Source organism: Mustela erminea, chromosome 5 (assembly GCF_009829155.1).
Source record: "Mustela erminea isolate mMusErm1 chromosome 5, mMusErm1.Pri, whole genome shotgun sequence".
Taxonomy (NCBI): Eukaryota; Metazoa; Chordata; class Mammalia; order Carnivora; family Mustelidae; genus Mustela; species Mustela erminea.
In genome coordinates, this window is record NC_045618.1 from 52097677 (window position 1) to 52110161 (window position 12485).

Here is a 12485-nt window from a genome sequence, read left to right on the forward strand (position 1 = left end):
ACTCTTAGATCCTGGCTCCTTCATATGTTATGGAAGGCAGCCTCCTTTATAGATTATGCAAGGGGCCCAGGAATTGTGGGAGAACTGTTCCTTAGTATCCAATTCTTGGAAAATTTGCCGGTAGAGATGACACCGTCGTCATCATCATCATCATCATCAATAAAATTTTGTCTTTGGGATAACAAAGGGTACAGGGGGAAAATAAATCTTTTCCTTTCTTTTGTATCCACGACACCCTCCATCCTCTTCCCAAGTGAACCCATTGTTAGTTTTCATATCTATACTTCAAAAGGATATTCTACCCTTTAAAAAATGCACAGATTTATAATTTTAAACAGAAATGACAGATTATATCATTTATTCAGTTAACAAAGTAACTTGTCATGGTACCATATCTGTACATCTAAACTCCCTCGTTTAAAAAAGTTTCATTTTCCATTGCATGGGCATATCATAAGTTACCCAAACAGGTCTCAATAAATGGGCATTTAAGTGGTTTCTAGTAATTTGCTATTACAACACTGCAACAATGAATATTCTTCTGCATGCATATTTTCACATATGCGAGCTTGTATGTGTAGACTAGGTATTTAGGAATGAGTGTAATTGCTGGGTTAATGGATAGCATGCATTTTAAAGTTTGTTAAATTGTTTGTGATTTGTTCTAAGTAGAAGTTGTACCAGTTTACATTTCTATCAATAATATACATATTTCTCCCTGCTCAAATGAAAGACTATTTGATGGCTGCATATCTGAATGGCAAACATATATTCTTATAGTTTATTATGTATTTCTTTCTTTATGAATAGAAAGAGCAGCTCTTTAAAAAATAAAAATAATTCTGTGCATTATAAAGTTATGATGAGAGCAGGTCCCTCAAAATTTCCATTCTCCAGCTTCTTCATCTATAAAGTGAGGGAATTGGATAATGTCTCTGAGTCCTTTCTTGCTCTAATGATTCTAGGAAAAGTATGAACAGCCACAATGAATAAGTTCAGTAATAGGATGAACAATTCTCAGAGTGGTATTGGTTATTAATATTTTTTCACCTGAAGAAGTATGAAGGTAGGCTATTACTCAAAGATTTTTTTTTTTACCAAAGTAAAAATTTTTATATTCCTAGAAATTTCTGCAGGGCATATTTCATATCTTTGTTTCTCAGACTGTAGATGACAGGATTAATGAGTGGGGTTCCTACAGAATAAAAGAGGGTCACAAGCTTCTGCATCCCAGATTCATGTTCAGATGTTGGGCTCAGATACATGACCATCACTGAGCCATAAAACAATGAAACCACAGCCAGATGGGACCCACAGGTAGAGAAAGCTTTTCTCCGTCCAGCTGCTGAAGGGACCCTCAACACAGCTCTGAGGACCAGAGTATAGGATACTATGATGCAGAGGAAAGGAATAAATAAAAGCAAAGAACTTAAAATCATCCAAAAGAACTCCATTATTGGGGCTCTGGCACAGGTGAGTGCTAATAGGGGACCTGGGTCACATAGGAAGTGGTCAATGATCCTAGACCCACAGAAGGACATTTGGGAAATAACAATGATAGGGACTGGGAACCAGAGGAAACCAAGTATCCAGCAGGTGACCACCAGATTGGTACAGAGACGTCTTGTCATAATGGTTGGATAGTGTAGAGGTCGGCAGATGGCAAGGTACCGATCAAATGCCATAATAGCCAAGAAAAAGCATTCTGTAGATCCCAAGGAGAAGAAAAAGTAGAACTGGAGAAAGCATCCAGAGAAGGAGATGACCTTGGTGTCAGAGAGGAAGTTGGCCAACATGTTGGGGACAGTGGAGGTGACATAGCAGATCTCTAGGAAGGAGAAGTTGGCGAGCAAGATGTACATGGGAGTATGGAGTCTCTGATCCCAGCGCACGGCACAGATGATAGACCCATTGCCCATGAGGGTCAGGAGGTAGAGAAGGGTGAAGAGCAGAAAGAGGAGGATCTGCCCTTGCCTGGGGCAAGGGAACCCCAGGAGGATGAAGCCAGTGATGGTGCTGGAGATGTTGAGGGTGTTGGAGATTTTCATGTATCTGGGAGCTATGAAAGAACCCATAATTACTGAATATTCCTGGAACAGTGGAGAGGTTTCATTTTCTTTGTCCAAAGAAGAAACAGATTAGTTTATTCATTATGAATTCAATATTTATTGAATGTTTACTGTTGGCGAGGTATTTTTTTCTAGATACTGGAGGTATAGCAGTGAACAAAATAGATTAAAAATCCCTATAGCCTTTAGCTTATCCCAGATAGTAGAACGCAATGCAGGTTGATATTATTATGTGTAATTCTTTTTTTTTTAAATTTTTTTTAAAGATTTTATTTATTTATCAGAGAGAGAGAGGGGGCGCAAGCGAGCACAGGCAGACAGAGTGGCAGGCAGAGGCAGAGGGAGAAGCGGGCTCCCTGCCGAGCAAGGAGCCCGATGTGGGACTCGATCCCAGGACGCTGGGATCATGACCTGAGCAAAGGCAGCTGTTTAACCAACTCAGCCACCCAGGCGTCCCTTTTTAATTTTTAATTTTTTATAAACATATATTTTTATCCCCAGGGGTACAGGTCTGTGAATCGCCAGGTTTAGACACTTCACAGTACTCACCAAAGCACATACCCTCCCCAATGTCCATAACCCCATATTATGTGTAATTCTTTTTCTCTCCTCTTAAACTCAATATACTGGGTTAGCTCTCTTCTTGACAAATGTCTTTGTAAGAGTAGGCTGAGGTTATTGTTATGTCCAGGAGCAGTGTCATGGAGGTGACTAGAGCTATAGATGATCCTTGCCTTTAGAAGACTTTCTGTAATTTTTTAAATGAATGGATAAATACATTGCCTTTAGGAACTCCATGAACAGTCACCTGTTCATGCAGTTGCTTGTGGTCAGGTGCCTTGTTAGTCATGTGATTCCAGAGCAAGAAAAACGTGGGACTTTTGGTTTCAGTTAAAAATTACATGATGTTTAGGCTATATTTTAACCTAATTCTCTCTAATGGCATTATCTACCAATTTCATGGGCAAATCCATCAAGTTTGTTGGAGAAAACTACCTGAAAAAAAATAGCACTTAAGGCCATTTGGATGGATGGCTTGGAAAATAAAATTAACATCAATAATCTGACCTGATTGGAAAAGATCTGTTCTCTGGGGTAAGGATGCAGTGGTATGCTGGAACCCCTTCTCTTGGTCAAGTTGGTTTAGGACATTTATTTAATTCCCAGGTTAAGGGTGGTCATGTGTCCCCTAAGAAATTCTAAGATTCTAGCCATCTTGGTCTCAATATCTATTACCACAGGGCTTTCCTGGCCTCAGCTAGGGTCTGAATGGTTGGGGAGATGATGACTGCATTATGAGCACTCTTCTGTATGCTTTTGCCCAGCTTTAAATTTGTCTGTATCAGATCTCAGGTTAAATTCGAAATGATTATCTATTTATTTCTCATAAAGGGGAACTGAAAGCAGGTTTTATTTAAAAATCTCTAATTTGTAAAACAACTCTCTTTCATTTAGGATGAAACTATTCAGGACTTATTGCCTCTGTTGGAGAAAAATTTTTGCCTGAATTTGCCTGTCTCTTTGTAGAACATGTTAAAACTGATATTGCAGTCACATGAACTCAGGTTATCCAGTCTCAGAAGTAAAAACAAAAATTTTATGAAGCTTGTGAGTTTATAATATTAATTTACAGACATAATACCTGGATTTAAGCAATTCAAGGGATCTTCTGCTTAGTCTTAATTGTGTGTTTTTGGTTTGGATTGTTTTGCTGCTTTTCCTCAAATCTAAGTTTATACTCAGTCATCTATTTGACCACTTTTTTACTGGAAATGTGGATAGTTGAGTAAATCTTTGAGGGCTTTCTTTTTTTTTCTGTACATTTAATATCATATCTCCCTCTCTCTTATCCTTTATAACTCAGTTGCAATTTGTATTTGCTCTGTTTCTAAAATTTGTCTTGATGCATCTGCTTTTCTATGTTTCCCCTGCACCTCCTTGTTCAAACTACTATTATTTCTCTGGATTACTACAAAGCCTCCTGAATGATCTCTTTTCTTCCTGCCTTTGCTTCTTTTTAACCTGTTCTCTACAACAGACATACTGCCTTTTTTTTTTAAATTTATTTTTTATTTTCAGCATAACAGTATTCATTATTTTTGCACCACACCCAGAGCTCCATGCAATCCGTGACCTTTTAATAATGTGAATTTAAAAATTTTAAAAATGTAAATATGTCATTTCTTTATGTAAAAACATTCAGTAACTTCCCCACCCTAGAATAAAATCCAAGTTCCAATTTATGGCGCATGAGCCCCTAAATGATTCGGCCTTCACCTACTTCATCAGTTTCTTCCCTTTATCCTCCTCTTCCCCTCATCTGCCTTTCCCTCTTTGTACTTACTCAGTTACGTGGGGCTTCTTCCTATACTGGCATAAGCCAAGCCCATCTCCGACCAGGTGCTTTTGCTTTAGGTCTTTTTTTTTGTCTGGGAATCTCATCTGAACGCATTCTTCAGTTTTCAGCACAAATACTTTCTTCTTTTGAACACTCTATGTTAGTTCCTCTGTCATTCTCTTGTTACTAAATTTCTATTTATTTTCTTTTTAGTACTTATCAAGATCTGAAATTATTTCTTTACTTATTTATTGCATTTGCCAGTTGAATGAGCTAGAGAACTTGTCAAATTCATTGTTTGATTAGGGTCGTGGCACATAGTGGGGATTTAATAAATTGTAGTATAATTTTTTTTCAAAAATATTTTTTAAATTATGAAATACATGTATCATATAAAACTCTGGAAAAACACATGGATTGCAGAGAATAATGCAGAGAATAATAAAAGTTTTAAAAATATCTATAAAAGACATTTTAGGAGAAACATGTTCTAAGTCTTAAAATGATATTATTTATATGAAACTGATTTTTACACCTTGGGAACTTAAAAAAATAATGCGAGCAAAATTTGCGGGAATGTGTTATTTAATAACTTCCGTGTTTTACCTTGAGTTACTAGAGTTCTGATATAGATTTCAGGGAACTTATTTGAAAGGGGGTTATGAGAGATTGAATGTTCTTGGTAACAGAACATACTCTGTTTAAGTGATCTGTTCAGCTGCCAAAGGATGGGTAGCAGAGTGGACAAGTAGAAAGACAAGGCCTAAATTCTTTTGATTAAAAAAATTATTTTTTTATGGATCTAGCATCTTAGTTTCTCAAATGGTTGAATGGGAACTGTACTACAGAATTCTTAATTCTGTTCATCTCTGAGAAGTTCGTTGTTATTCTAAGAATGCCCAGACTGCACAGGATACTTAGACTTGCAAGTCTAGAAATGATATATGATCCTAGAATGAAAACCCTTGGCTGGATATTGTATTAATTAATGCAAAGGAGGAGAAATCAGAGAGTGAGATGAATCATGAGAGACTATGGACCCTGGGAAACAAACTGAGGGATTCAGAGGGGGAAGGGGTGGAGGGAAGGGGGTAACTGGGTGATGGGTATCAAGGAGGGCACGTGTTGTGATGAGCAGTGGGTGTTATATGTAACTAATGAATCATTGAACACTATAGCAAAAATTAATGATGTACTATACAGTAGCTAACTGAACATAATAAAAATAATAATTATATATGAAGGTAAAAGGTATAGGACAACTCCCTTGTAGAATAGTTTTCCAGGTAAAAGCCTGACAAAACTGTCCTGGAGAAGAGGAAATGTGTAAAAATATTTTATGCTAAGTCTAATGAAATTAAATGTGGTTAAAGATAGAGATATTTGTGCTAATCTGTTTTGTTACTGTTTTTCAATTAGCTCCTAAGCATAGAAAGCAGCTGCTAATGAATTCTTTTAGAAGCATTATACATCGTGTACTCTTACTTATGTCTGTTTTAATTGAACATTAAGGGAATGCAGTATTTTAATGGTAACCCTGCCAGTATCTTTATCTAGAGGCCTGTTGCCATTTTTGTCCTCTCTGAAATCTTTGTCTCCGAGAAAGGCGGGATTACACTTTTTTCTTTCAGATGGAGTTGGTGTAGTGTATTCTTGGTTATCGAAATACTCATAGTTTGGGGACTTTGAAATGGTAAATATTCATGGTGTGTAAAAAAGCATGATACATAACTACGATCTTAATTACATTAAAATGCTTACTTTTGTAGATACACCCATGGGACCTAGAAGTCAAACTAAACTGCTTGTGATTATGGATGACTTTGTTCTTTGCTTCTTGTGTTTTTCAGTTTCCTTTTATGCGCATGTTAACTTTTAAAAAATAAATTTTTTAAAACCAAAAAAAAAAAAAAAAAAGAAAGAAGCTGCTATGTTAACTGTCCATCTAAGTTGGTTTGGTCCCCCTGAATTGGTCTCAGAGGTGAAACACTAGAACAGGGGCCTCAACTGTGTGTGTATGCACTCAGGCTGCTTGGATAGAGAATTAGAAAACAAACAAACAAACAAAAAACCAAAAAAACAACAAAAAGAAGCTTCATTTTTTAACTTGGGAAATGAATATCCATTATCTTGATGCATCCTCACTTCTTTTTCCCTAAAGCTGATCCCAGAAATACATTGGAGTACAAGTCTTGGTATCCTCACTAGTTAAATTCTTCAAGCAGCCACCCCAGACAATTCCCCCGTGAGCATAACCCTCTGCCTTATGCCCGGGGAGGGGCTGCTCCATGGAGGACCACAACCACTTTCCATCTGTGAATGCATGTTCACTTTTCTATGATTTGGTTTTCTTTTCTGTAAGGGAGAGAGAGTGAGCATTTTGACTACAGAGAGTATTTTGAGGGTTAAATATTTGTAAAAAGCCTAGCAACCAGTTAGTGATACATAGCCCTCTATCCCATTATATAAACTTTCTTGGAAGCCCTTGAAAGTAAGTGTATTTATCTATTGCTGATAAGCAGTAGGCAATTGTATAATAGAAGTAGCCCTGGATTTGAATTCCAGCACTTACATTGCATTGTTGCAGGAAATTCTACAGGTCAGTTATTTCTTATCTCTTAGTTTCCTCAAATGTCAAATGGCGGTGATAATGCCTTCCCCAAAGGGTTGGTATAAAGATGGCTGAATGAGATAATGAATTGACAAGGTGGAAGCACTTTGTCAATATCTGACATATAATAAATGTCAGATGTTTTCTGTAAGACTGTAGCAGAATTAGCAGGAAACTTTTTTCAGAGATGTAGATTCTCCAGCTATATTTTAGTATTTTTTTCCTCTCTAAGCATGATATTACCTTCTTCCCTGAAGCAGGAAAGGGAATCCCAACTGAAACATCTGTTAGTTTCTTGTAGGCTTTTCTGAGGGTAGAAGTAGTTGCCTTTCAGTAACCAGCTGGAGAGAAGGTGTAAAGTAGGTTGGAATGAAGATCAGTGAATGTATGTGCTGTAGGATCCAGGAATTATAAGCAGAGTTTGTCTTTTGTTCCTTGAGGATTCATTTACTTTTTCTAGAAGGGGAAGAGTGTCAGGAGACAGGTCTGTGCTAGTTATTCCCTTGCTCACTCCCTGTCTTCTCTGGAGACCATTGTGCTTTCATTTCTGTCTTTTTTTCCCCCAGTGGTGAAAGAAGTAATATTTTTACTGGGTTTAAATCTCTTAGAGGCAGCTAGAGATGCAATAGTGATTGATCCCTCACTAACCTGTTCAGCATATCTATCATATGCTCAAGGGAAATTCTGCCAAACAAAACCCTAGATAAGGTGTCATTATTTTTCTTGGACTTCTAATCCATTAATGCCAGTTGTGTGTTTTGGGGAAAGATTTCCTCTCTTCCTACCAGAAACTGGAGATTGGTTGGAGAACCTTAGCCAAGGGACTGTGGCACTAAATTCCCAATACCACCATGGCCCCCTCTTCTTTCAGATCCAGGTTCTGAGTTACATCAGTTTCACTGAGGAGTCCTGCCTCTCATGGGACACTTATCATGCCTGAGAATACTCTTGGCCAAGGGGCAACATAGGAGGGCCATTCTGTAGCAATGTGCGGAGAAGCTGCACTTGGGGCTTGGGCTTCAAGTTTTCTTCATCCTCAACAAAGGAGCAGATCTTTTAGCACAGCTTGCTCTCCTTGAAGGAGCTTTCATCCTAAACATCTCACAACTTGTTGACACACCTTTGACATTTCCCCTAATCATGGTGTAAAACTCTAAGTCTGTAGCCGGGTCAGTAAGGCCTCTGCAACACAGCCCTGCCCTCTTTCAAGTCTTGCTTCTCAGAGTTTCCTGCTCTTTCCCCCTCTCTCCTCCAGCCATACCTACCTATGCACACAAAGAATTCCAGCCACCTATTTGTTGAGGAAGTCATTTCCCCTCTGAAAGACTTGAAAGAACACCCTGACTCTGAAAGAGGGAGAACCCACTCCTGTGGAGTAAGCTGAATTCACATAACCAAATAGCAGGTTTACAAGTTAATTACATGCAAGAGTATCCATATGTACCTCTGCTTACTTTTCTTCCTTTTTATTTGCCATTTCCACCCCTCCTGGTACCTGTAATTAGGTGTCAGAAAACATCAATACTAGGAGCAAGTACATCATGGCTTGGATAGGACATTGTGTGCTGACTTAGGCGCCTAATCACCATTTACAATGTTTAGGTGGGAAAAACTTTTTGCAAATTTCAATCAGTCTTGTCTTGTATTTTCAGCAATGGTTACTTTAAATCGCTTCTCGGCCTTTTGGCTAAAATCAAGTGTTTTATCTGTTCTTATCAAAGCATACACTTCATATGGGAAACTTGTCACAAGAGAGGATAGAAAACAACATCAGTGACAACTAAATCCTCAGGAAAGTTGATGGTGTTTTATTTCACAATATTCTCCTTTTCCCCCACATCTACAGTCAGCTATTTTTAAGGATAAAGTTCAAGGTATTTGCACATCATAATATACTGTTAGTAGGTACAACAATCAGCTGTAACAAAATTCCATTTCTCTTTTTGTTAATTATGAAGTACACAAGCCCATCAACTCAATTTAGTGCTTATACTGAGCTTAGACTAAAGCTTAAAGCTTAAAAGTTTAAAGACTTATTTATTTATTTTAGAGAGAGAGCATGAGCAGGCAGAGAGGCAAAGGAGAGAAAGAAAGAGAGAGAGAGGGAGAGAGAGAGAAAGAGACTCCCCATTGAGTACAGAGCCCATTGTGGGGCTGGATCTCATGACCCTGAGAGTTGAAATCTAGAGTAGGGTGCTTAACTGCTGAACCACTTAGGTGCCCCAATATTAAAATTATTTTTTTTTTTCTGGAGAAAAAAATGATTAAAAATCTTGCATAGAATCTGGTAAGTATCATTTAGGATCAATGGTTTTTATTCCATTCTATTTGTGCTACAAACAGTTACTTTAATTTTCAAATATGAAAGTTTACTCCAGCTCCTTTAGGTGTAGGGTTAGGTTGTATACCTGAGACCTTTCTTGTTTCTTGAGAAAGGCTTGTACCGCTATATATTTTCCTCTCAGGACTGCCTTTGTTGTGTCCCACAGATTTTGAACCGTTGTATTTTCATTATCATTTGTTTCCATGATTTTTTTCAATTCTTCTTTAATTTCCTGGTTGACCCATTCATTCTTTAGAAGGATGCTGTTTAGTCTCCATGTATTTGGGTTCTTTCCAAACTTCCTTTTGTGGTTGAGTTCTAGCTTTAGAGCATTGTGGTCTGAAAATATGCAGGGAATGATCCCAATCTTTTGATACCAGTTGAGTCCTGATTTAGGACCGAGGATGTGATCTATTCTGGAGAATGTTCCATGTGCACTAGAGAAGAATGTGTATTCTGTTGCTTTGGGATGAAATGTTCTGAATATATCTGTGATGTCCATCTGGTCCAGTGTGTCGTTTAAGGCCTTAATTTCCTTGCTGATCTTTTGCTTGGATGATCTGTCCATTTCAGTGAGGGGAGTGTTAAAGTCCCCTACTATTATTGTATTATTGTTGATGTGTTTCTTTGATTTTGTTATTAATTGGTTTATATAGTTGGCTGCTCCCACATTGGGGGCATAGATATTTAAAATTGTTAGATCTTCTTGTTGGACAGACCCTTTGAGTATGATATAGTGTCCTTCCTCATCTCTTATTATAGTCTTTGGCTTAAAATCTAATTGATCTGATATAAGGATTGCCACTCCTTCTTTCTTCTGATGTCCATTAGCATGGTAAATTCTTTTCCACCCCCTCACTTTAAATCTGGAGGTGTCTTCGGGATTAAAATGAGTTTCTTGGAGACAACATATAGATGGGTTTTGTTTTTTTATCCATTCTGATACCCTGTGTCTTTTGACAGGGGCATTTAGCCCATTAACATTCAGGGTAACTATTGAGCGATATGAATTTAGTGCCATTGTATTGCCTGTAAGGTGACTGTTACTGTATATGGTCTCTGTTCCTTTTGTTCTACCACTTGTAGGCTCTCTCTTTGCTTAGAGGACCCCTTTCAAGATTTCCTGTAGAGCTGGTTTGGTGTTTGCAAATTCTTTCAGTTTTTGTTTGTCCTGGAAGCTTTTAGTCTCTCCTTCTATTTTCAATGATAGCCTGGCTGGATATAGTATTCTTGGCTGCATGTTTTTCTCGTTTAGTGCTCTGAAAATATCATGCCAGCTCTTTCTGGCCTGCCAGGTCTCTGTGGATAAGTCAGCTGCCAATCTAATATTTTTACCATTGTATGTTACAGACTTCTTTTCCCGGGCTGCTTTCAGGATTTTCTCTTTGTCACTGAGACTTGTAAATTTTACTATTAGGTGACGGGGTGTGGGCCTATTCTTATTCATTTTGAGGGGCGTTCTCTGAACCTCCTGAATTTTGATGCTCGTTCCCTTTGCCATATTGGGGAAATTCTCCCCAATAATTCTCTCCGGTATACCTTCTGCTCCCCTCTCTCTTTCTTCTTCTTCTGGAATCCCAATTATTCTAATGTTGTTTCGTCTTATGGTGTCACTTATCTCTCGAATTCTCCCCTCGTGGTCCAGTAGCTGTTTGTCCCTCTTTTGCTCAGCTTCTTTATTCTCTGTCATTTGGTGTTCTATATCACTAATTCTTTCTTCTGCCTCATTTATCCTAGCAGTGAGAGCCTCCATTTTTGATTGCACCTCATTAATAGCTTTTTTGATTTCAACTTGGTTAGATTTTAGTTCTTTTATTTCTCCAGAAAGGGCTTTTATATCTCTCGAGAGGGTTTCTCTAATATCTTCCATGCCTTTTTCGAGCCCGGCTAGAACCTTGAGAATTGTCATTCTGAACTCTAGATCTGACATATTACCAATGTCTGTATTGATTAGGTCCCTAGCCTTCAGTACTGCCTCTTGTTCTTTTTTTTTGTGTTGAATTTTTCCTTCTTGTCATTTTGTCCAGATAAGAGTATATGAAGGAGCAAGTAAAATACTAAAAGGGTGGCAACAACCCCAGGAAAATATGCTTTAACCAAATTAGAAGAGATCCCAAATCGTGAGGGGGGAGAAAGGGGATAAAAAGAGGTTCAAAAAGGAAGAAAGAAAAAAAAAAGAAAAAAGAAAAAGAAAAGAAAAGAATTAAAAAAGAAAACAAATAAGAAAAATATAAAAAAGAAAATATATATATATTAGATAAACTAGTTAAAAAACGTTAAAAAAGACAAAGGTAAAAGTTAAAAAAAAATTTAACCAGAAGGCGAGAAAAAAAAACAAAAAATGAAAAAGAAAAAAATTTAAATTAACTGCAAGACTAAAAATAAATCACAGGGAAAAAGCCATGAGTTCCGTGCTTGGCTTTCTCCTCCTCTGGAATTCTGCTGCTCTCCTTGGTATTGAAACTGCACTCCTTGGTAGGTGAACTTGGTCTCGGCTGGATTTCTTGTTGATCTTCTGGGGGAGGGGCCTGTTGTAGTGATTCTCAAGTGTCTTTGCCCCAGGCGGAATTGCACCGCCCTTATCAGGAGCTGGGGTGAGTAATCCGCTCGGGTTTGCTTTCAGGAACTTTTGTTCCCTGAGCGCTTTCTGTAGAGTTCCGGAGGACGGGAATACAAATGGCAGCGCCCTTGTCTCCGGCCCCGGAGGAGCAGAGAGCCCAGGGCCTCACTCCTCAGTAGGCCCTCAGAGAACAGCGCCCAGTTACTCCCGTCTGCCTGACCTCCGGCCGCGCTCTGAGTTCACCAAGCCTGCGACCGGTTCAAGGTAACACCGAGCTGTGAGCTTACTGTCGGCTCTGTCTCTGTAGCCGGCTTTCCCGTTCCAATACCCGCAAGCTCTGCGACACTCAGACACCCCCGATCCTTCTGTGAAGGTTTAACTTTGAGAACAAAAAATCCTTTCCATTGAAATCTATGGAAAGAATGACTTTGTTTTTAGAAATCTACTTTAGAACCTTGAAGGTGTCACCAATTTACTAACATCTGAAGGCTCATTTGATATTAAAAATGGTCAGATTGTAATCTTGACTGGATCTTGGACCAGAAAAAGAGATCTGTCCCTAACTACTACTATAAAAGATATCA

The 12485-nt window shown here is 38.3% G+C and overlaps 1 protein-coding gene and 1 pseudogene across 1 annotated transcript; one reads left to right on the forward strand and one right to left on the reverse strand.

Annotated features, from left to right (window-relative positions):
- Nucleotides 1–1112: 1112 nt before the first annotated feature.
- Nucleotides 1113–2081, reverse strand: LOC116589928 (olfactory receptor 11G2-like). Its single transcript, XM_032341665.1, has one exon. It carries the CDS (start codon nucleotides 2073–2075, stop codon nucleotides 1113–1115), a length of 963 nt encoding a protein of 320 aa, XP_032197556.1. The 5' UTR covers nucleotides 2076–2081.
- Nucleotides 2082–8685: 6604 nt separating this feature from the next.
- LOC116592050 lies at nucleotides 8686–8856 on the forward strand (annotated as a pseudogene).
- Nucleotides 8857–12485: the final 3629 nt, after the last annotated feature.

Coding starts and splice junctions, on each gene's coding strand:
- LOC116589928 (XM_032341665.1), bottom strand. CDS start 2,075: ATGGGTTCTTTCATAGCTCCCAGATACATGAAAATCTCCAACACCCTC.